Source organism: Nothobranchius furzeri, chromosome 11 (genome assembly GCF_043380555.1).
Source record: "Nothobranchius furzeri strain GRZ-AD chromosome 11, NfurGRZ-RIMD1, whole genome shotgun sequence".
In the NCBI taxonomy this organism is placed as follows: domain Eukaryota; kingdom Metazoa; phylum Chordata; class Actinopteri; order Cyprinodontiformes; family Nothobranchiidae; genus Nothobranchius; species Nothobranchius furzeri.
In genome coordinates this window covers 26,166,904-26,191,002 of record NC_091751.1, presented here as the reverse complement: position 1 = coordinate 26,191,002, position 24,099 = coordinate 26,166,904, and the positions used below count along the sequence as shown (strand labels likewise).

The 24,099-nt window shown below is 46.0% G+C and overlaps 1 protein-coding gene across 1 annotated transcript in view; it reads right to left on the bottom strand.

The window, feature by feature from the left end:
• Positions 1-24,099, bottom strand: part of LOC107383278 (inactive phospholipase C-like protein 2) — a 67,450-nt gene that overhangs the window by 17,747 nt on the left and 25,604 nt on the right. The window contains exons 2-4 of the mRNA XM_015955806.3: positions 3,761-3,862; positions 3,444-3,593; positions 3,105-3,265 (exon numbers count right to left, since the gene is read on the bottom strand). Of these exons, the coding sequence (XP_015811292.1) occupies positions 3,105-3,265; positions 3,444-3,593; positions 3,761-3,862 (413 nt within the window). The remainder of the gene's footprint in view (positions 1-3,104; positions 3,266-3,443; positions 3,594-3,760; positions 3,863-24,099) is intronic.

Genomic DNA, 24,099 nt, shown 5'->3' with positions numbered 1-24,099 from the left:
GGATCTCCTGACCGAAAAGCGCAGAGCGCGTTTTCAATGCTGCGTCAGTGAGGTGACATCACCACAGCACAGGTGATGAGCTCCGCAGTAGCGAGCTTCAGGCACAAATAAGACAGAAAATAGAGAACATGTGCGGACATGAACGATCGTATGCTAATTATAGTTTTTTGGTTGCGCCACTTTGAGAATGGACCGTGCGCTGGAAGCAGCTGCCTGGATCGCTGTGCAACAATGTGGAACCGGTTCGCAGCAGCGCAAGTCTGCCGGTACCGGCTCTCCCTCACGCTGATCTGCGGCTCTCCCTCGCGCTGATCTGCGGCTCTCCCTCGCGCTGATCTGACTTACTCTGGTCTGCGCGCAACGGCGGGCTGGAAGGCGGGGCGCTTTTGGAAGAGTTGTGCGACACAATGAATCGATGACGCAATTCGTTGCCAACGCTTTTAGTAATCGATTTTCATCGAATTTATCGATTCGTTGTTGCAGCCCTATTGCAGTACAACATATGCAGTAGCGGTTTTAGGCACGGGCAGACAGGGCAGTTGCCCGGGGCGGCATTTTTTCATGACACAAAAGGGGCGCAAAAGCGCTGAATAAAAAGTAAAAAAGAAAGAAATCTGTGCCGCACCGAGGTTTTCTATTCTGTCATATGACAGTGTCTGGATTGGAAACAGCAAGTTGGCGTCCCCTGCAGCTGCAGGCGCTCCTGCTGACTGAGAGGGTTCAGGTGCACCGTGTGTGTATGAAGAAGAGGAAGGGGAGGGGTGTGGCGGGGGAATTCACCTCTGGGTCTTTCCCAAATGAAATGAGCGGGTAGGGGCTGAATCAACTGTATTAACACGGCTAAAGTCAATCACATCTTGATGTTCTTCCATTTAACGCACATTTCATTCATAATATCATAAACACAGGCCTATCATTCTTTCAGGTTGTTCTGAATTGTGTGAAATGGCCGAATAAAAAAAGGAAAAACAAAACGATTTTGTGGTCACCCCCCCATCAAGGTCAAATAGTTTAGTCCTGACTAAAGGAAACTTATTGAGTCAAGAGCCAAACAGAAGAGATGAACATAAAAAGGCTAAAACCACCAGGTGCCCGATTCAGGGGGAAAAAAAAGAAAAAAAGAGGAGAAAGATAAAGGTATGTACGCTCTCATGATGCATGTTTTCAGTTTTTTGAACCAGTTAACTGGGATTTTAACGGTTAAATTCGGTCAACTAATTGCTAACAGAGCTAATAGGGCTGAAATATTGAAACGAATATTCAAAAGGTTCGAAAAAATTCCTCAAAGGGGGCCTCGCCCGGGGAGTAATTCCATGTAGAACCGCCACTGAACACATGTGTGATCCAGGGCGTAAGGCAAAGCGGGTTAGAAAATAGCATATTTAGCCCCGTTGACTTGCATTCATTCTTTTGTTCTTCTGGGGACCCATGAGCCGACCGGAAAGGGAGGAGACTTAGGCTCCTTATTGTCTTTTGGTGGCTAATCCAGGAACTAGGGGTAGAACACCACTTTCACAGTTAGCCTGCACGTTAAACTCAGACAAATCACATTTTAAAAATAACAAGTAAAATGTTTTTTCAGTGAACCTGGTCTTTCATTTCTGTCAATACTTGTTCGACCACACGTCCATCACACAGACTGCAGATCATCATCAAAACCCAAACGGAAACAACACCAAGGGTCGGTTCCACCTCCACACATTTGAACACCATCCTGTTCCGTTGTTTAACAGCCTCTCATTCAATGAGTCTTTTACATTAGCAGGGTAATGTGACAACACAGAACCAGCTCAGAGTACAGTTACAAGCCTCCTCACCTTTAAATCTCACTACGAAACAAAGACATGACCTCTAATCTCTGAACTATGCTCCAGAAGAGACCTAGAATACCTGATCTGACTCTCTGAAATCAGGCATGCCACAGAAAGATGCTTCAAGAGAGTTAGAAAGTGAACATTATGTTTTATTTGGACAAAATTATGTGAAGACATTTTAGAAGGACTCTGAATTTCCATTAGCTTTCACACTGGGAGCTTTACCTTTTTATCATTTGTGATTTCTATTTTCTTTATTACAGGAGGCTTATTCAATCATTTTAAGTGATCTTTTATTGGTTATTTATCTTACTTTACCTGCAGATAATGTCGTTCAAACTGGGCGGAGTCCAGAAACAGCCAATGACTGGCCAGATCAGTACTAGAGGCTGCTTACTTTAGTAATGTGACCTGCAGCAAGGGCCCTACCTCCGCTCCGGTCCGCCCCCGCCTTCCGCAGCCGCTCACTTCCGAACTCAATGTTTACTGGTACCCGCTCTACAACGGCTCCGCTCCGGTGCGGAGACCTAAGGTGCGCAAACAAGCATGCGCGGGATTTTCGAGATCTTGCGATACAGTCCGAGCAATAAACGCGGAAGTTAGATCCAAACACCCGTTGTGCGGGAGAAGCATCGAAATGAACCGTTTAATCTGCCCATCATTTGTGTTGAGAGATCAGCAGTGTTTGGATCAGGTGTGGATCAACAAAGTGTGACTGTTTTGATAGTGGAAACTGTATTTATGGCTTATTTTTGTGCATTTAAAGTTCAACCGCCATTGATAGTTGTTAAAAGTTGTTAAACCGGTGCACATGAAACAAAAAACGCTTTTTGTTTATCGATTTATTGTGAAAAAACAGAAGTTGTGCTTGCTCCCTTTCCTGTTGGGCGGTTGTGATTTCTGTCCATTGACTGCGGAGGTGCTCCGGCGTCCGGCAAAAATAGAATCGATCCTATTTTTGCCAGATGCCGGAACGGTGGGCGGCGCACTGCACTGCACGGCCGCAGTAGTGGAATAGCTCTGATGGACTACAACCGATTTTGCTGCGGAGTTCGTGGCGGAGCGGAGGTAGTGGAATTTGGGGGTTAGAAATGGCACTTTTTTTAGACAAATTCACATTTTTACTACTTCTTGCACACTTAAAAACCTGGTTAAAGCCTTTTGTGCATACATGTCACCAGCTGTGTGCCCACTAACCAAACTCATATTTGGATGTGTTGCAGAAAAAACGCTGGTGATTTTTTTGGGGGGGGATGAATTAAAACAGCTGTGTTCTCTGCGATGCCATACCTCAGGCCAGTCACCCAAATGTTGGCCACCTCAGCAGAGTTGGCGACCAGGTCCAGGCTTTCATAAACGTCTCCAAAGATGATTGAGAATGCACAGTCCTCTGAAATCTGCTCATAAACTCCACTGGTGCGGAAGGTTTCTGTGTTGCGACCCGTCCGAACCTAGAATTTGTGACCAGAAATAACCTGTTAAAACCCCACAATAAAACCAAATCTTGCTTTCTCTTGCATGAGGTGCAGGCTTTTTAAACATTAATACAGCTCCACTCTCAAAGGCATCAGCGAGGTCATTCACGAGGGTGAAAAGCTGATTGATTTGGAACTTTTTGTCCACACTGACCTCTCGTATTGAGTCGAGAAATATCCGGGCTTTGTCCGACTCTTTCTTAGACGGTTCCCAGCATAGAGCCTGGAGGCCAGCGTCTAGAAGATAATATCGATGGTAAACACGGGAGTTGGGTCGGATTTTCTTCAGCTCACTCCCTTCAACCTGGAAACAGGATAGGAGTAAAGCCATCACCTGTAGAGCTCAGAGCACCTCATCTCAATAACAAGTTGTGGTAAATGTTTGACAAGCCTGACAGCTACCAGACACCATGATGTGTGCTCAGTCTAAATATTTCATTCAGGGGATGCAACACATGGCAGCTGACCCACCATGGAGTGGATGCATCCGGCAGCACTGCTGATCTTCTTCTCTGACAGGCTGCTGCTGAAGGACACGGTCTTCTTTTTCTCCCGACTGGATCGTGAGCCGTCCTTAACAGGAGGGAGACAAAGATGAAAGGATAAACAGAGGAAGGAGGGGGTGGTGTAATAGGGAGATGAAGAATCTGTCAAAAGAGGACAGACAGTCGTCTCTTTGAGGACTATTCCTTGCATGGCAAACATTTTTCCAGTCCTCAAAGGATCAAACACCACATAATACAAATTAGAACCAATACTCAGCAAGGTTTTCGTTCAACTCTGTTATTGTTTTGTCTCAAAGCCACACTTTAAAGCCGTGGCTGCCCTTCACCACCACCATTAATCATACCTGACTAGACAGAGGCAGCAGGCTGAAGCGTTCTACCCCTCCCACGACATCACAGGCAGACTCAATCAGTTTATCTGAGCACAACATCACAGCTCAGCCATTTGATTTATTGACCAATTAGAGGTCACCCACACAAAGAGCCTCGTGCTAACGGATAACAGCCTATAGCATGTGGGCAAAATCTATTCAATTGTACAGATACAACCTAATTAAATGGCTAACAGAGGTCAGTATAAGGTAGGATAGGCAGGATAATCTAATTATTGTTGACTCAGGTAAAGCTAACAAAAATGCACCCACGACTCAACAACGAGTACTTTATATTTTTCTATATAAGCGTTGTTACAAAAAGCATCTTGCTGATCCTCAGAAGAATATTCTTAAGACGGACGAAATAACAGTGAAACTTCTAGAAGGTGAGTGTCCCGTTACATCTGGAGTCAAAGTAACATTAAAACAGTCAGGCATGGTGGTGGTAGTGTAATGGTCTGGGGCATTCATTCAAGGACTCAGCCATCTTGGTTCATAACGGGGAAGGCTGTTGTTGAGAGAGGAGAGAGCAGAGCACGTCTAGGCTAGTAGAAGCTAACCATTAGCATTTGCTACTCCCCAACATGGCACAACTTCTCCAGGCTTATGTTATTTTTGGAAATAAAACATCAACGTTGCAGAGATAACTGAGTCAGTGGTAGAGTCATGTTGCTGTTAGCCAATCAGAGGTGAGAGGTCCGAATATTAGTAAGTAAGACTCCAAATCCTGCCGTCTTCTGCTCCCCTCTTCTCCAGCTAACTTCGACTTCCTGAAACAGGAGCGCCAGAGCTTTTTATCCATACAGAGATCATCTCACAAGGCATTGATTTATGCTAGTGTCTGTTGAAAAACTGAGTGAACTGAGGGTGACCAGATCCCAACTTGCCAAATGTGGGATGGAGACTACTCAATGTGGGACAACGTGAAGTTCCAATGCAATGAGAGAAAAACAAACAAACAAAACGTACATTCTGCCTTTTTACATATTACATATGCATAAAATTATTATTCCTAATATCATCATATATTTCTTATATATATTTTATTTGAATTCACCATGAAGAAGCATACAGCAAAAGCTTTACTATTTCACAGTTCCTCTCAAGTTACGACAACATGACTCTGTAGTGGCTCTGATCATTTTAATAGTATAGATAGGCCCACAATAATAAAAACATGCAGGTTTAAGCAGCTTTTCAGAGTTTTCATTGAATGTTTTCCACAACAGAATGACTGTAAAATTACCAATAATATTTTTTAGATCTATTAATTTTTGTTTTTAATTAATTTTCCACAAAAATCATTTATCATAGAAAAAATATCCATACTTTTTAGCTATTTTTTTCATAATTCAGAAACAAAATTTTTTTAAACATGACAACACATCTCTTCTAATTTTAGATGAGAGAATAAACATCAGATTCTAATCTCTAAAAAAAATCAGATATAATCTAATAATAGTTTCTTAGTTACTTTTTGCCTCAAATGTCTGAGAATAAGTGATCAAAGCTTCCATTTATTCTCATTATTTCTTCACTGTGCTTTCAGAGGCTCAGCATGTACGCAAGTATCTGAAACCGCAGCACCTTGTCTGTGTAAGAGCCACTATTGTGTTCATCATGGACCTGTCTAATTACTGGAAAACCTGCTTTTGACCTCTTCATATCAGACTCTGTTGAGTATCTCTGAACACATTTAATTCATGAGTTTACCGCACTTTCTCCTCCGTGCTCACTCACGCTTGTTTTGGTGGTTCGGGCGGCTCCACACACGCTCCGGATCTGCGTTAAAGTCCCGCCTCCGTTTGATTGACTGCAACAGGCAGATTTTTCCACCGTTTCTTCTATAAGATTGAAACTCGAAAAGGGAAACTTTCAATAATGCGGGACACAAGTCTCAATTTACGGGGCACGTGAAAAGTAATGAAAATGCGGGACATCTGGTCACCCTAAGTGAACTAGCTCTTTAATAAGACTCCTTATTAACCCAAGTGCACTTGGGTCTTTTATGTAAGATGATGAGCGAACCCTCGACATAAAAAGCATGAGATATGAAAGGCTTCAAGAGACGATAGAGATAAAAGACCAGCTGTGCTGTTTCATCTGAAGAATCTGAATGAACACAAGCAGGATAAGATAAGTAATCCGTCAAACACAGAAGAAGAAGCATGATCATTACGAATCCTCTAAAAATCAATTGCCTCCTTTTTCCCTCCCTTTTAAAGGTGAGGTGTTGAGAGAGCAGGAAATGTCTTTTGTCCCTTTGGGTAGGATTGTAGGACAGGGATAGATCAAGCATGTGGACAAGCCAATTCTTCTGGGACAATTAAGGGAAGAGAAAGAGACGTAGGAATTCTGTCATCTTCACCCGTTAGCACATCACCACTTTGAAAGGCTGACTTGTAGATTGATTGGGCTGTGTGCTTAATAAAATCTTGTCATGGTTCAACAACATCTCTAAAATCACGTCAAAATCAAACAGAAAACCCAGAGTCAGGGTTTTTATTTTAAAAACTTGGTACTCGTTGAAATTTTTCTCAGAGGGGTTCAGTTATTTTTTACCACATCTTAAGAGTCAAATGAAGTACAAAGAACTTCAGATAAAAGCGTGGTTCCACCCGTACAGGAGATCACGTCTTTTTCTTTAGTGTTGTTGGAGAAGGTAAATTATGTTAGATTCACTAACAAACTATGAAAAGGGATTTGAATTCTTCCACAAGGGAAGGTTTAAAAGAGCTGCGGAGCACAGGCACCACCCATCTGTCCGACCGCCACCTGCAGCCGAGGAGGAGGAAGTGTCTTGCCCAAGGACACAACGACTGACATGACTGCGGGAGCCTGGATTTGAAAAAGTCAACTCCTGAGGCACCATCGCCTCCAGCAGTGACAGGCTGCTGAGGTGGTTCGGTTCACACCGTCGTCGTGATAATCATCAACAGGGAGGCGGCTTACCTTCGCTGGTCAATAGCCTAAATGACAGAGTTTAAAAGACTCTGCTACTAAAACTGTTTAAAGGATCAGCATACAACTATGTCCCACTAGTTAAGAAACAGCTAAATAAACACTTGAATAAACATCTATTTACTTTACAGAAAACACACATCAGATACAGCTAAATATACATGCACGCACTAAAAAAAAACAAGTTCAGCCTTTTTGCACGACGGTGGGCCGATTTTGTTCTCTCACATAAACTAGATGAGTTTTCAAAACCACCAGTGTGCTTCAAAACAGGAAGCAGCCCATCAGCCCGTCACAGAGAGTTTCCTGTAACTCCACCGACAGCAGAACGAGGGGAGAGAGGGAGGGAGCAGCAACGGTGTGTCAAACCCACATGAATCTAGATTTGGTTTCAGAGTGATCTCAGTATGTGATAAAGAACGTTTTTAGAATACTTTCCACCGGTTCCACAATGTATGTGACTAACTACAGGGCTGTGAGCACACATCTGAAACCAAGTGTTGAAGGAGATCTAAGCCGTCTTTCAACTATTTATAAACAACAGAGATTAAAGGGAATATATTGTGCAAAATTCATCTTTTGCATCTTTTTGTGCTGCCATGTGGGTCTCTAAAGCCTCCATAAACACTCCAAATGTGAATAAAACCCATTCAACCATTTTCTGTCAGTGCACGTTTGCCCCAAATGACCCATTTGTAAAAGTCCCGTCTGTGACGTCACAAAAGGGGTCATTAGCCATGAAAAGGCTCCTCCTGCAGGTACTGAATATAGTAATAAAAATGCTGATATTTCTTTCTGTGTGAGGGATTTTATGCAAAAATCCTCAGAAATGTGTTTTGTATCAACCCCCAACGTCACATTATGAGGGAATTTTAAAAGAGCCAGATCATGCCATTTTAAATCTTAGAGAGCAAATGTAGGCACAACATATGATAAAACATTACAGTTGGCACTACTGAGATGTCATAAGAGTTATTTTTGTCTGCCTGAATTTATATCTGGATCATTTCTGTTGCAAGGCAATGCATGTGTTGGGGTTATTAGGAGCGAACAATTCGTAAGCGTTAACTTACTTTTGGATTCTTCAATAAATTCTGTAAATATGTAAATATTTACTGATTTATTAATTAATTAAGATATTCTTAGATATACGGGGCACCATTCCCCTTTTTCCGGGGAAAAATTGAATCCAAAACTCTTATCAGTCTTTCTTGAAGTTCGTAGAATCCTTGGAGCAGAGACTTCTCTTCGACACAACAAAGCTACTGGACACAAAAATCTGAATTTTATAACATTTAATTAACAATTTGTCAAATGAATAAACAGTGGAATAGATGAATAATAACCGTGTGATATGATTGAAGATGGATGTGTTTGCATGTGATGGAGGATGTATGAATGGGGTCCTTTGTTCTCACAAAGGAGTAGTGTGTATGTGTGTGTGTGTGTGTGTGTGCGTGTGTATGGATTCAAAATGGAGTCTTGAATACAAGATGGCTGACCCCTTTGTCTGGCTAAAGTGTGGGTGGCAACTTGCACTTTAACTTCCAAAGCACTTAGAATCAGTAGTAACTTAACCTTAAATCACTCAAAACATTTCAAAAGATCATGAAACAACACAAAAGATTAATCACAAATTAATATCTTTTAGTTTCAGCCTGGCCATGACAGAAACCATTTTAAGATACCAAACAATGATCAATAAGCAGTTTATTCTTTCAAAATGACCCGACGGACGTGTTTGGGACGAAAGAGGAAAACACGAAGCTACTTTTTAAGCAATAGACGCGGTTTATTGCTTATTTGAGACTATAGAGGAAACGGGAGAAGAAAAGGAGAGAAAAAAATGAGTTTCCTGATCACCAAAGCAGCAAGGCGTCCCCCGCTGTTATGACTTGACGGTTCTCCGTTTTTCTCCGCAGTTTCCGGCGTCATCCGTCGGTTTGATGCTTTCTCCGTTGTTTGGCGTTCACGAGTGTTTCTCCACGGGCTGGACAGAGACAGCAAAGTTTCTTTCTGTGCTGAGTTATAACTTACAGCGTTTCTGAGAGCTGGATGGAGTTGTTGTTTCCCTCCGCGGGTTCTGTGTCCTCAAACATCAGCTGGAGGGGAGCAGAAACGAGCAGATCAGCGGTCCCGTGGGCTCAACTTGGCTCTTAGAGCTTCCGCGTGCTCAAAGAAGTCGGAGCGTTCGACAAGCGTGTCCTCACCGCCAGGTATCCTGGGCAAAAGAACGAGGTTTCTTTGTCTCTGCTGAAGATTTATGGTCTTAGTTCGCGGGAAAAGTCCACGGCTTCCCGCACATGCGCAGAACGTGTTTCTGGTACTAGGCGGTGACGTCATCACAATGCTTCCGTGTGCAAAGCATCATGGGAAATGAAGTTTCTTGGCGCTGATGTGATTATTTGCTTTTCAGAGCAATTTAAGCACAGTCATTTTGGAGAAAATCACTGCATAGTAATTTCCTCATGAGGTCAGACCCTCAACATTCCCCCTTTTGGTTTCGGGGATCGCGCCCAAAGCTCGATCGTCGGAAGCACAGATGGGTTTGTTCCTCATGAACGTAGGTCGACTTGATTGTCGGAAGCACAGGTGGGTTTGTTCCTTAGGACGTTGGTCTCCTTGGACGCCTTTGTCTTTGGTCTTTGTCTTGGATCCTGGCGCCTTTGGTCTTTGATCCTGGTCAGGCACAAAGAGGATAGGAAACGGGATAGTCCCCAACGCGCATAACGAGAAGAAGCCACTCACGCAGGTGGTACGCAATGATGATGTCGTCCATGCGAGAGGTAGTAGTGTAGAAGGAGGAAGGTCGGTGGGCGGTTAACTCCACGAGGGGACACAAAGGCATCTCACCGCCGGCCATACAGTTCAGTTTATGGAGCACGCGGTGATGTACGAGGTCCATAGTTCGCAAACGCGCATTGACCTATGTGGTCCCAAGATTCCCCCCTTTTTGGTCCAAAGGGTGGATCAGGACAGTCTTTGGGCTAAAACAAGGACCATAAAACTAAGAGGTACTACAATGTGCTGGTGCGTCAGACAGAGTCATTGACAGACTGAGCTGGGCCAGCACATAACCACTAGTTAATATGTGACCAAGTAAGAAACAAAAATACAGAAAACCCAAAAAAAAAAAAAAACATGTAACATATAACATCCAAGAAAATTCATAGCAACCTTGAGGTCTCATAAAATACATTCTTAGGTCATACATTCAGTGTGTAGCTTATAAAGAATGTGACATACTGCAACACTCAGATAAATATGTGAGATAGACTAAAATGAGAACTACTCTTAGGGTTACAGAATAACAAAGAAAATGTTGCTCACCCCCTTTAGACAGGTGTGGTACATTCGCGCTTGGAGTCTCCCCGAACGCGGTTACGAGGCACACCGTAGGTGAGCAAGTGCATCTTATCTTGGAGTTTATTAACACGCCTGTAGGCGGAATAAGCAATCACGGCCGTGATGAGCCATTCCATCCCCAGGGCGACCAATGTGCAGATTAAGGTGGTATAATCTGTGTCAATGTAGCGTCTTGGGCGTCAAAGTAAGTTCACGCGGGTTTTGTGTGAACTTAACAAAGTTGGTTCCTTCAATCAGTAATTGTTGGTCAATTTCTAAATCGAAGGCAAAGTTATAACCCAGGAAAGCGTCCATGATCTCAAACTCTGAGTCATGCTGTTCGAGGTTGAGGTGATGGAGTGTCAGGTTTCTAGTTCAAAGTGGAAATGCCTACCGTCCTTTCAAATACCAATGTTCAGCATCGACCTAAACCTATAGATGTGAGGTGTCACAATTATGGGAACGTTTAACAGGAAACCGAGTTCTAATGTTCTGCATCAACGTGAATGGGAATTGCACTACCTAGGCTGTACGCTAGGTGGATTTGTGAAAGGTGCACAGTAGAGGGGTAGCAGCTGTCAAGCTAACTTTGAGCAGGTCCAGTGGTACCAAGTACGGGGAAATACGACTTTCAACCAAGCTGTCCAGCGTGGAACTTACTTCCCTGAGCAGGTCCTGCATCAAATCTCTCACCACTCGTGTGTACACAATATCCTGATGTATGGTTTCAGACAAAGTCTTGATTGCACGTAGAGATTCATTAATCAGAGCCTAGTATAGGTACCAGAGTACTCTGTAAGGTTTTAGTAGGTACATCCTGTTAGCGGTCTAGGAAGGAGTTTCTCTTGGTTAGTGAAAGTGACGGCGGGGGGGCTTGGTTCTTTGTCGGTTAGTACATGTTAGTGGGTTAAACGTGCACTTTCCCCCCCTTTCCATTTCCATGCATAGAACTATGTCGAGACTACGTCTACCTCCTGCGGGGAGTCTGGTCTCTGTACCCGCAGGGATGGTTTGACGTAGGGTTTGATTTGGTTTGCATGCACCCATTTGTAGACAGGCTCCTGTCTCGCTTTGGTGATGCGTAACCTGTATGCAACTGGAGAGAGTTTTGCCACGATCTCAAATGGTCCTGACCAGCGGGGCAGGAACTTCTTAGCTTTGCGTGCCGGTTGGGCGAACCGAAAGTAGAATACTTTGTCACCCACCTCGTATTCGCGGCTGGTTGTCTTTTGGTCGTAGTAGGCTTTAGCGCCTTCTACGTTTGTCTCCAGTTTCTTCTGAGCATGCGCGAACGTAGCTCTGAGGTGTGTTTTCAAGTCTGCCACATACTGATGAGCGGTATAGGCAGTGGCAACACTGACATCCTCTGGGTGATACAGGAGGTGCAGTGGTAGAGTCATCAGTCTGCCGGTCATCATCTCAAAGGGCGTAACTCCCGTGGATCGCTGGGGAGTAGACCGTATGGCCATCAGGACCAGAGGGAGCTTGACGTCCCAGTCCTTCCCAGTGGAGCAGACGTACTTTTTGAGCATAGAGACGACCGTGCGGTTCATCCGTTCGACCTGTCCGGATGACTGTGGGTGATAGGGGAGGTGGAATCTCACTTCCACTCCCAGAAGTTCAAACAGGGACGTCATTACACTGGATGTGAAATGAGTTCCCCGGTCAGAGTCAATGCAGAGTGGAAGTCCCCATCGACTGAAAACGTGGTTAATCAGCAGTACAGCGGTTGTGACGGCTGTATCGTTTGGCGCTGGAAGGCATTCCACCCACTTTGTGAAACTGCAAGTTACAGTTAGCATATATTTGTTTCCTCTTGCCGATTTGGGAACCGGTCCAACCCAGTCGATCTGCAGGTGGGACCAAGGGAAGGTTATTCCCCTGCGTTGCAGTGGTGCTCTAGCAAGCGGCTGGGAGGGTTGAAACTGGGCACAGATGAGGCAGCCTTGGACATAGCTGTGTACGTCCTTGGACATCGACGGCCAATATGCTACTTCTGTCAGTGATGCGAGGGTAGCTTTTGCTCCGCGGTGACCTCCAACCGGAGTGTCGTGGGCGTAGGCAAGCATCACTCCTCTGTGGTCGAGTGGAACAACCCAGCGCGGCGGGCTGTGATCGTCACGTATGTAAACTAACAAATCGTTCTGTAGTTTCAGATGCGCGAGTTGACGATGCAGGGTTACCAAATCTTGGCTTGCACCAATAGGTGGTGATGGTTGTTTAGACATCGGGCCCTTTTGGAGAAGCTCGCGGATGAGCTTCAGGTCAGGATCTTGTTCCTGCATGGTGACTAGGTCCGCGTCCTGTGGTTGTCTGCCTAGAAACACGGGTACCCCAATGTTCTGAGGTTCGTCTGCCTGTTTAGCATGGCGACGAGTAATCGTACAGACCTCGTGAACGGCCTTGGGTGGAAGCCACTCGTCTTTGAATTCCCAGCAGGTTCCCTGGTCAGCACCGAGATTAGCAAGGCGGTCAGCTTCGTCATTACCATCTTTCTCTGGACCTATGGTCCTGGAGTGACCTTTGACCTTTTTCCAGTAGACCATTATGCCTTTCTCAGTGGTGAGCAGATCACACGCTAGGAATAACTCCGAGTGTTTCACATCTCTGTTCCTGGCGTTTTTCATGTGGTTCTCCTTCCACATGGGGAAGTGAGAAATGAAGCTGTGTCTAGCGTAGTTTGAATCTGAGCAAAGGACGATTTGAGTGATGTCCAAGGCTGCCGCCTGCTGGAGGGTTATCAACACTGCAGCAATTTCAGCGTACTGACTAGACTTTTGGCCCAACCGGTAGTGATTTGGTTGCTTAGTGTCACAGTCCACCCAAACGACTCCAACCCCAGCACGGAGCTGGCCTTCGTGAAGATAGGCACATCCGTCAGTGTAAACTTTCGGAAGCCCTTGGCAAACATTCTCATCAAAGTAGCGATGATTGTATGCGGTTGGGTAGACTGCGGCAGGTGTGTCCAGGGGGCCCATGACGGAGTCAGAGTCACAGTGCTGGCAGCCTGCTAGCCCTTGTCTTAGCGCTAGCTTGGTGTTCTGACCATACTTGACCTCAATGTTGTATCCTTGGAGCACCATCATCCACGTCGCAATGCGGCTGTTTGACACTCTTCCTTCGCGCAGACGCTGGCTGTTTAGGAAGGTGACAGGCTGATGACACGTTTCAATTATCACTTTCTGTCCACCGATGTAACTACGAAAGTGTTCGACAGCCCAGACTGTAGAGAGGAGGGCTCTCTCACAGTCTGAGAACTGGAGTTCCACCTTGCTCAGAGGCTTGCTGGCGTATGCCACAACTCTCATGTCCTGGTCGTGTTTCTGCTTCAAAGCAGCGCTCAGGCAGTGAGAGGAGAAAGTAGCCTCTATGTAGAACTCTTTATCCTTGTCTGGGTAAGCCAGACAGGGTGCGGACGCCAACTTCTGTTTTAGAAACTGGAAGGAGAGTTCTTGGGGTCTGTCCCACACGAAAGGTGTGTCGTTCCGAAGCAGCTCAGTGAGGGGCCTCGCTGTTTCAGCGTACTCCTCAATGAACTGTCTGGAGTAGTTGCAGACTCCGAGGAAGCTCCTGAGTTCGGTCAGATTAGCTGGGGCTTTGATGTCCTGAATGGCTCTAATGCGTCCCGCTTGGGGCTCGACTCCATTAGGGCCAACCAGCAGTCCAACATACTCCACTTTGGTTCGACACCACTGTCCCTTGAGAATCGCCAATTTAGCTCCGGCGTCAGCGAGCTGTTGCAGCACGTGACGGAGTTCGGCCAGGTGCTCCTCGAAGGTTCGACTCCTCATCAAGATGTCATCGACATATATGAGGTTCCCTCTGGAAGCAGCATCTGACATGGCTTTGTGGAGGAAGATGTTGAACTCGGCAGGTGAGTTAGAGTAGCCAAAGGGGCAGCGGTTCCAAGTATATTGGCGATTTCCAAAGGAGAAAGCTAGTTTATACTGGTCCGCCGGCTCAACCTTCATGGTCCAGAAGCCGTTGGCTACGTCAACCGTAGAGAAGAAACGAGCATCTCTGACTCTGGCTAGCTCTTGATCTAAATGGATCATAGGCCATCTGGAGAGAGGTACTTGTTTGTTCAGTGCACGATAGTCTATGGTGAGACGCCATTTCCCAGTCGGTTTCAGAACCGGCCAGATGGGAGAGTTGTAAGTGGAGTTACACTCTCTGATGATGTTTTTCTCCTTCAGCTGATCGAGGATCTCCTGGATCGACTCATAAGCAGCGAGGGGAATCTTGTACTGACGTACAAAAGTAGGAGGGGCATTCGGGTTCGTTGGAATGCGAACCGTGTGCAGGTTTGTGAGTCCACAGTCCAGGGAGTCCCTGGATAAGACGGACTGAAACTCATAGAACAGGCTTCTAAGCTCTGCTCTCTGCTCCTCTGACTCCAGCGCATCCGCTTTGTCAAGCTGCTGGCTGACTTCGGCCTCGAAGCCGTCATAAGGTTCAGAGGAGGAGGGTCTCTGGTGTTCCGGGCTTTCAACCGGTGACTCAGAGGGTTGAGTATTTATTGCAAAAACCGTTAGACACTGACCGCCGTCAGTATCTAAGGTTGCACTGCAAATGGGTTCCTCAGGAAGGGCTTCATGCCGCTTGATGGTAATCATTTGTGAAGGGAAAGTACTGAATGTGTCTACACCAACCTGTCTGTCGTTCAAGAACAACGGAAGTTGTCCGATCACGGGGACTGAAAGTTCGAAGTCATGGAATGAGCTATCTATCAGCATGCCCAAGGGCTTTCCTGCCGGCATGTGGATAGGACTCCGGGTCGGATTTTCGACCAACAAGTACGCAGAACGATTGTTCAGCTCCAAGAGTGGCGTGCCACAGACGGCTAAGTTGAGCTCCAAGAAGTGTGGTGATGGCTGGAAGAAGGCCTGTGTGCCTGGCAGCTTCTGATGCTTCATCAGAGTCAGACGAACAGGCACTCCTTTGACCAGTGGGGGCAGAACCGTGCTGGCCTCAACCACTGCACGGCAGGCCTGTGGAATGGTCTGTCCGGACAGCAAGTGTTCACGGCCTTCTGAGCCAGGCTCAGAGGATGGTGTGGCCCGGGCCCAAAGGACTTGATTGCAAGTGTCCAGCTGGGCACCTAGTCGAACCAGCAGATCTGCTCCAATGAGTGCAGGTGGATCAAGCTGTGGTATGATGCTGAATGTATGTGTGAGCTGTCTTGCTCCAAGTTGGATAGTCAGAGAGCAGACCTCTGGCGCTTTCAGGAGCCTCTGCGGCCAAGTAGGTGACAAGAGCCGATGGCTACGTGTCACGCTGACCAGAAGGGGGTCCTTCTGACGCAGGTGTTCAAACGTCTGCTGGCTGATGGCTGACTTTTCCGACCAAAGAGCAAGGCGAGCATCTGAGATGTGGGTGCAGTTGATGGTAAGACCACCAACTATGTGTGGTGCATATGGCTGCAGGCTGACGTTCTTCAGCGAGCAGAGAAAAGATGAATGTGTGCAGAGAGGAGTTCCAGGAGCGGTTTCGTGCCTTTGCAGGCGGACATCGTCTGTGGGAGCCGTAGGAAGGGGCATGACCTTGGAACAAGGGTTTTGCGGCTCACTTATGCTGACTTCAAGAATGGAGGATGGTCGGCTGCTATCTGGGTTCCAGGGCTTAGGTGTGTCCACCTGGGCCCACAGTTGACCCTTCTGGCAGTCAATGAGGGGAGCTAGACGTTCAAGCAGGTCCTGACCAATGAGAAGTGGTTCAGTGTCTAGCTGGCAGACATAAAACGGGTGAACCAGAGTCATGTCTTGGAAGGTGATGTCCAGCCACGCCCGGTGAGTGATACACTCCCGGGTCTGGGTGTAGCTGGTGATTTTCAGGTCACAGGGTTCTACCTGGACTGGTTTCCCGAGCGACCGCATGGTGTCAGACACGCGATGGAACAGTGTGGAGCACATCAGGGTGATTTCTGAGCCGGTATCCAGCAGAGCATCAACCTGTATGCACCCACCTACGTTGGTGCTACAGTACAAACGGCGAGCATGATCATGGTTTGTTAAGTCACCAAGGAACTTCAGAAATTTAGTATCAGGTTTCTCTGGGGGGTAGATTTCAGGAGACTCCTGTGATCTACCAGTAGTGTTCCCCCAGCTGATCAGGTAGGTCCTGGCCACGCTGGGGGGTTGAGCCACGCCTAGTCATGCTGACGTTGGCTCTGGGTCTGGCTTCTTAGAAGACGACTTTGGTGCAGGGGTCTCATCTGCAGATCTCAGCTGTTCCTTCTGTTTAGCTAGGAACTGCTGAAACATCTCCTGGAGGTCGGCTTTGGTCAAGTACTCACCTGCGGACTTGTGTTCAGGACTTACCTGTGGGCGGCGCTCCTTAAACCTTCCACTGTTCCGACCTGCCTGCCGTTGGTTTTGGTTGGGCCACTTCCTGTCTGATTGTCCAGACCTAGGTGGCCAATCAGCACCCCCCTTCCCCTGTTGAGGAGATTGGGACTGCTCTCGCGGTTTAACAGGTCTAGGTTTAGCAGATTTTGGCTTAGTGGGTGGAGCTTCTGTGCCTTCGAGCTCCAAACGCGGCTCGGCGTCGGGAGCTAGGTGCATGACGCGGTGATGTGCGTCAGGCTTTTGGGGCTTTCCGCCGGCTTCCCAAGCCTGTTGAGCGTATCTCCTAATCTCCTGAGTTGTCAGTTTCTTCATCCGACAATACATTGAGACTTCGGAGCGAACACACTCGTGCAGGTTGTGAATGAACAGGGATCTGAAGGCAGGGTCTTCCTCGAGCCCAGGGCCGTTTCGACCTTGGAAATAAGCACTTTTGAGTCGGCGATAATACTCTCTGGGGGGTTCGTTCCTCCCGTGTTTGATGGAGAAGGCCCCCATTGTAGCTGACGCAGAGTCTGCATACGTGGCGTATTCATCTCTCAACGCTCGGCAGAGCGAGGAGTACCGATCTCGAATGTCAGATGGTAGAGTTTCCATGAAACCGTGCACCGTTCTAGATGTGGTTTTCCAAATTAGCTTGAGCTTTTCCCTTGAAGAGGGTGCTGGAAGATCAAGCAGACAACGTTCTATCTCCCTGAGATAATCGTCGACATTGGATTCATTGGTGTTAGGATCAAAGCGTTCTATGTCTTTAGCTAGCGATTCAATTTGACGTACACGGAGCCCTGACTCACGGTACGGCGCGTCATCCTCTGACGCTGACCCACGGTCTGTCTCAGAGGGCGCTGGATATCGCTGGTGTGCTCTGGGCTCCCAATGTTGACTCCTGGGGCCCAAATCGGGGTCCGGCATGTTGTGGCGGGCTGCTGGCACGTCACGTGGGTGTCCTGGGAGATCCTCCTCCCGGGGCACGTCTGCGTAGTGCAGCCTGCGTCTTTCAACTGGGGCATCTGCGTAATACGCTTTGTCCGGGTACGGACTGGCGTATGATGCTTTGTCCTGCAGCTGGTTATCGGCATGCCGAATACCGGAGTAGCTAGGATGGGTGGATGGTGGAGGTGCAGCTTGGGGTGCATAACCCCAATCGGCACCTTGCACCCTTCGTGGACTGGGGGAGCGGTCTAAATAGAGGTGCCGCTCAGCTGGTCGACTTCTCACTGATTGAGAAGGCCGTGAAGATGAGGGTGGTGGTCCAACCTGGGGTTCGAGGGCGAACTGCCCTCGGCCCCTAGATGGTCCTGAATGCCCTATAGTGTGTGTAGGGAACGGGGCCGAAGGTTGGGACAGATAAGCTTCATCTCTCCCCTGCGGCGTGCGTCCGTCCAGAGAGTCCCACACCACATACTGTTGATTATCGTATGGAGCCGTATCAGGAGGTAGCCTACCTTTACGGCGGGACGGCGGTCCCTCGCTACCTTGGGTGGAGGGAACCAATTGGTCTTTGGCGATCGTCCTGGGCGGACCCTGGTTGGCTTTGCCGGCTTGCTTTCGTACCGGTGTGGGAGAGCACTCTGGCTCAGCCTCAGAGTCACGGTGTTCCCCCCCTTCCCACTGTCTGTTGTCATCAGCAGAAGGGGGCGGGGTCTTCTCCCCATCTTCCCCAGAATCGGTGCTGGCTTCCTCCTCGTCATCCTTCTGCCTTCCATTTTGCTGCCTTTCAGCTAGCATGCTCTGGAGCTTCATGATCTCTCGATCATGTTGGAGTTCTCTCTGATAGAGGATCAAGGCTAACTTAGCTAAGTGAACCTGGATTGGTTTTGTACCATCCGGGTTTTCTATTTGATCAATTACAGCTTCTAGCTCGTCGCTACGCTGTTCTTCAGTGAAATCCCTAGAAGGGTAGTCGGGTTCTCGAGCAACCGCGACCAGTTTGGACAATATTTGTCCAGAAAGTAGGCCAGGTTCATAGTCGTGGGCCGCAGCGCCACCTGGTTGCCGGGAGTTGGTCAGTTCACTACTCTGTCCCTCCATTTTAACAACCGAACCAAAAATAGCCTAGTAGAGCTTCTGCAGATAGCTCAAGCTGCACCTTTTGGGCAGCAACTGCTAGCTTTGTAGCAGAAAAACACTAAATTAACCTTTGTGCGCACAGGTTTTAGCGTTTTAAGATTGCACGGAATGCCGTGACTGATGCTTAAAATACTATTCCTTTCAGTATTTTAGCAAAAGCTGGTGCGTTGCCGTAGCAACGTCTTACAACACTTGCAGTGTTAAATATGCTAGTTATTCCTTCAGAATATTAGCAAACAAGGTGTTATCAGTCTTTGAGTGAAGGTTTCAGTTAGTTACAATAGCCACTGTGAGTTAAAGTCGCTAAATTAGCAGTTAATTTTAGCCTAAAAGGGTTAGTCAGAATTACTTACACGCTGCACCTTTAATGAGGAACTGAATTTTAACCTAAAAGGTTAGCCAGAATTAATTACACGTTGCACCTTTAAGGAAAAACTGAATTTTAACCTAAAAGGTTAGCCAGAATTAATTACACGTTGCACCTTTAAGGAAAAGCTGAATTTTAACCTAAAAGGTTAACCAGAATTAATTTACACGTTGCACCTTTAAAGAAGCACTGAGTTACTGGTGAGAGTTCGATGCAGCTTCCTGCTCAGCGAAATCAGCACCACTCTGTTGCTGGTTCAAGGCTGAACAACGGATTATTTTTAATTCAAGCTCTTTGGATTTATTTGTTTGTTTGTGCCGGATAGAAATCTCTGTGTATCCAAGCCTCACGCGGGCTGCACCAATAAAATGTTGGGGTTATTAGGAGCGAACAATTCGTAAGCGTTAACTTACTTTTGGATTCTTCAATAAATTCTGTAAATATGTAAATATTTACTGATTTATTAATTAATTAAGATATTCTTAGATATACGGGGCACCATTCCCCTTTTTCCGGGGAAAAATTGAATCCAAAACTCTTATCAGTCTTTCTTGAAGTTCGTAGAATCCTTGGAGCAGAGACTTCTCTTCGACACAACAAAGCTACTGGACACAAAAATCTGAATTTTATAACATTTAATTAACAATTTGTCAAATGAATAAACAGTGGAATAGATGAATAATAACCGTGTGATATGATTGAAGATGGATGTGTTTGCATGTGATGGAGGATGTATGAATGGGGTCCTTTGTTCTCACAAAGGAGTAGTGTGTATGTGTGTGTGTGTGTGTGTGTGCGTGTGTATGGATTCAAAATGGAGTCTTGAATACAAGATGGCTGACCCCTTTGTCTGGCTAAAGTGTGGGTGGCAACTTGCACTTTAACTTCCAAAGCACTTAGAATCAGTAGTAACTTAACCTTAAATCACTCAAAACATTTCAAAAGATCATGAAACAACACAAAAGATTAATCACAAATTAATATCTTTTAGTTTCAGCCTGGCCATGACAGAAACCATTTTAAGATACCAAACAATGATCAATAAGCAGTTTATTCTTTCAAAATGACCCGACGGACGTGTTTGGGACGAAAGAGGAAAACACGAAGCTACTTTTTAAGCAATAGACGCGGTTTATTGCTTATTTGAGACTATAGAGGAAACGGGAGAAGAAAAGGAGAGAAAAAAATGAGTTTCCTGATCACCAAAGCAGCAAGGCGTCCCCCGCTGTTATGACTTGACGGTTCTCCGTTTTTCTCCGCAGTTTCCGGCGTCATCCGTCGGTTTGATGCTTTCTCCGTTGTTTGGCGTTCACGAGTGTTTCTCCACGGGCTGGACAGAGACAGCAAAGTTTCTTTCTGTGCTGAGTTATAACTTACAGCGTTTCTGAGAGCTGGATGGAGTTGTTGTTTCCCTCCGCGGGTTCTGTGTCCTCAAACATCAGCTGGAGGGGAGCAGAAACGAGCAGATCAGCGGTCCCGTGGGCTCAACTTGGCTCTTAGAGCTTCCGCGTGCTCAAAGAAGTCGGAGCGTTCGACAAGCGTGTCCTCACCGCCAGGTATCCTGGGCAAAAGAACGAGGTTTCTTTGTCTCTGCTGAAGATTTATGGTCTTAGTTCGCGGGAAAAGTCCACGGCTTCCCGCACATGCGCAGAACGTGTTTCTGGTACTAGGCGGTGACGTCATCACAATGCTTCCGTGTGCAAAGCATCATGGGAAATGAAGTTTCTTGGCGCTGATGTGATTATTTGCTTTTCAGAGCAATTTAAGCACAGTCATTTTGGAGAAAATCACTGCATAGTAATTTCCTCATGAGGTCAGACCCTCAACACATGCATGCACAGTGTCATTTCGATGTGCTTTCTGATCATAATTAAAATACACAAATACATTTAGATCTAATTAAATACACTAATTAAATCCAGATTTAAGAATCAGATAAAAGACTAAGTTAAAGGCTGAGTAGTTGCAGTGCAGAAGGTGCGGACATCCGGGAGGGACTCGGTGTAGAGCCGCTGCTCTTCCGCATCAAAAGGAGCCAGATGAGGTGGTTGAGCATCTGATCAGGATGCCTCCTGGATGCCTCCCTAAGGAGGTGTTTTGGGCATGTCCTGCCCGCAGGAGTCCCCCGGGTCAACCCAGGACTGGAGGAAATACATCTCTAGGTTGGCCAGGGAACGCCTGGGTGTGTCAGCTAAAGAGCTAGCGGACTTGGCCGAGGAGAGGGCAGCCCGGGAGGCCCTACTTGGGATGCTGCCCCTATGACCTGGACCCAGATAAGTGGAGGAAGGTGAGGTCAGGTGAGGTAAACTAATAGTAGCACTTGAAATTGATTCTGTAGTTTTCTGGTAACCAGTGAAGAGGTCTAAGAAAAGGAGTGATGTGTTCAGTTCTCTTGGTTCTTGTTAAGACTCTAGCAGCAGCGTTCTGAAAAAGCTGCAGTTGCTTCACAGCTTTTTGGGAAGACCAATTAGGAGACCATTGTAATAGTCCAGCCTGCTGGAGGTGAACGCATGAATGAGTTTCTCTAGGTCTTGTCTGGACATGAGACCTCTTGAGTCATGCTATTTGATGCAGATGATAAAACTCTGATCTAGTTATTACCTTAATGTGACCAGTGAAGCTCAGGTCTGAATCAATAATGACACCAAGATTTCTAACCGGAGTCTTCTTTAGTCCTCTGGAGCCAAGCTGAGCGATAATGTCCTGCTTCCATGTGATACTTGGTGATTTCAAGTTAAGATATTAAATTAATATAAAATTCTTCAGCTAAAGCCTTTGAATTTTGAAGATTATTGGAGACAAATAAGAAACTGAAAATGTTCTGCTCTTGTTGCAGAGTGACACCAACAGATGGACAGATGGAACAAATCCAGTGTGAGGAAACAACAGGAGTGGAAAGTTCAGCTCATTAAATGCAATTATCACAGTGGAATACGTGAGATGATGAAGACACTAAAGAGAGAGAGAGTTGGAGCTGAGCACAAAAATGAACATTGTAGATCTGCTTAATCTGAGGATGTTGATTGGTGTGTCTTGGGTGTGTTTCTCTGGAAGGGACCATCAATGGCCAGGGCCTCCATCAGGCAGCTTACACGCATGCATGGTATAATTCATGAGAGTTTCTGTATGCAACAAGCTCATATCACTAATTACAGCTTCTCAGAGTCAACAGAGTGAAGATGTGGGTCATTAGCAGGTGGCAAATCTGATCCAGTAACTAATACTGAAAGAGGAGAAAAGACAGTTGTTAGGTGAGAGAAAATATGAGTGTGTGTGTGCGTGTGTGTGTGTGTGTGTGTGTGTGTGTGTGTGTGTGTGTGTGTGTGTGTGTGCGTGTGCGTGTGTGTGTGTGCGTGTGTGTGTGTGTGTGCGTGTGTGTGTGTGCGTGTGTGTTGTAAACATGTAAAATATTAAAGCTTCACCATCGATCAGAAACACACAGGCAGCACGGTATAAAAGGAAAACAAAAACCTCAGACATCACTCTAGATAGGTAGACTGCTCTGAATCACAAGGTATCAGCTATCAGAGGCAGTTTTACCATTAGGCGTAGGTAGGCGGCCGCCTGGGGCCCCCTTGTGTTGGGGGGCCCCCTAGCCCTGACCACCGGCACCCCTCTGTTAATGCCACAATATTCTTATTACCAGACGAGATTGGACATGCTTCTCATTACCATAATTCCTGAACCGTTCAAGATATCATTAAAATTCCAAAAGTGCTGAAAAGATTAAAAATGGGGCTTTTCATGCATATACAATACACTACGGTAGCCACCGGGATTCCCTGTCTTGAGTGCAACGAATCACAACACAGATTCAGAGACGTGCTGAGTTTGTCATCCAAAATGCTCCGTTTTATAACTTTTGAATGGCTGATCAGATCCAAAAAAATTCCAACGATTCCTAAAAGTACATAAAAGCAGCTTTCCAACGATCTATAGCATGAAGCAATCAGAGTTATAGAAAATATCGCTACAGGGGAAATCCTGCTGTACAGCCTGATTGAAACGGAGCGCAGCGCTGCCGTGAAAGCGGATAACGGAACGGGGAAGCTAATTAGCATAAAAAGCAGCATGAAATTATGGAAATGCCTCAAAGAAAATCAACACGCTCTATTAGGTGTCCCAGAAGGCTTATATCTGAAGACAGTGACCACTAAGAAGGGCAGATCTCCGGTGAACCAGGGTATGAATGTTTGTTCAGAACTTAATTTTTTTATTTGAACAACCCTCAACTATTTGCTAATTGTAAGATTCAGCTTCATTCCAGCATTATTTATCTTTTTACAATAAGTAATTATTTTTGCTAAAACAAAAGTTTTTGGTATGGCAGTGCACGGTGTGCCAGAGAAGCACCACATGGCAGTGTGAGGTGTGCAGGACTCTGCCTGCAGCTGGAGAGAAACTGCTTCAAGGTCTACAACATCAAATGAAAACGTCTGAAAGTTTACAAAAATAAAGTCTTAAAAACTGCTAAAAGACACCAAGGTTCAAACTTTTTTAAGAATAGATGCATTTCAGTTCAAAGTTTAAATTGTTCGCTCAGTAATTTTGAAGTTCCTGTTCAGTAATAAATGTAAAAAATTCTAATCTGTTTTTTGCTTTTTTCACTTTTAAGCTGATTTTTTAAAGGCTGTAATAGAAATAAATTCTAAATACAAACTATACACTGAAAGCTGAGGTTGTTCTGAAAGAGTTACACACACTTTGCACTTTTTATTACAATTTTACAGCCATAAGATTTAAAAAATACCAGGCGGCCCTGTTATAATTATGGTCATAGGAGGGTTTTTAAGACGGCGATGCACAAACAGGAAGTGATTGGTAGTCATTCCACTCCAATCTA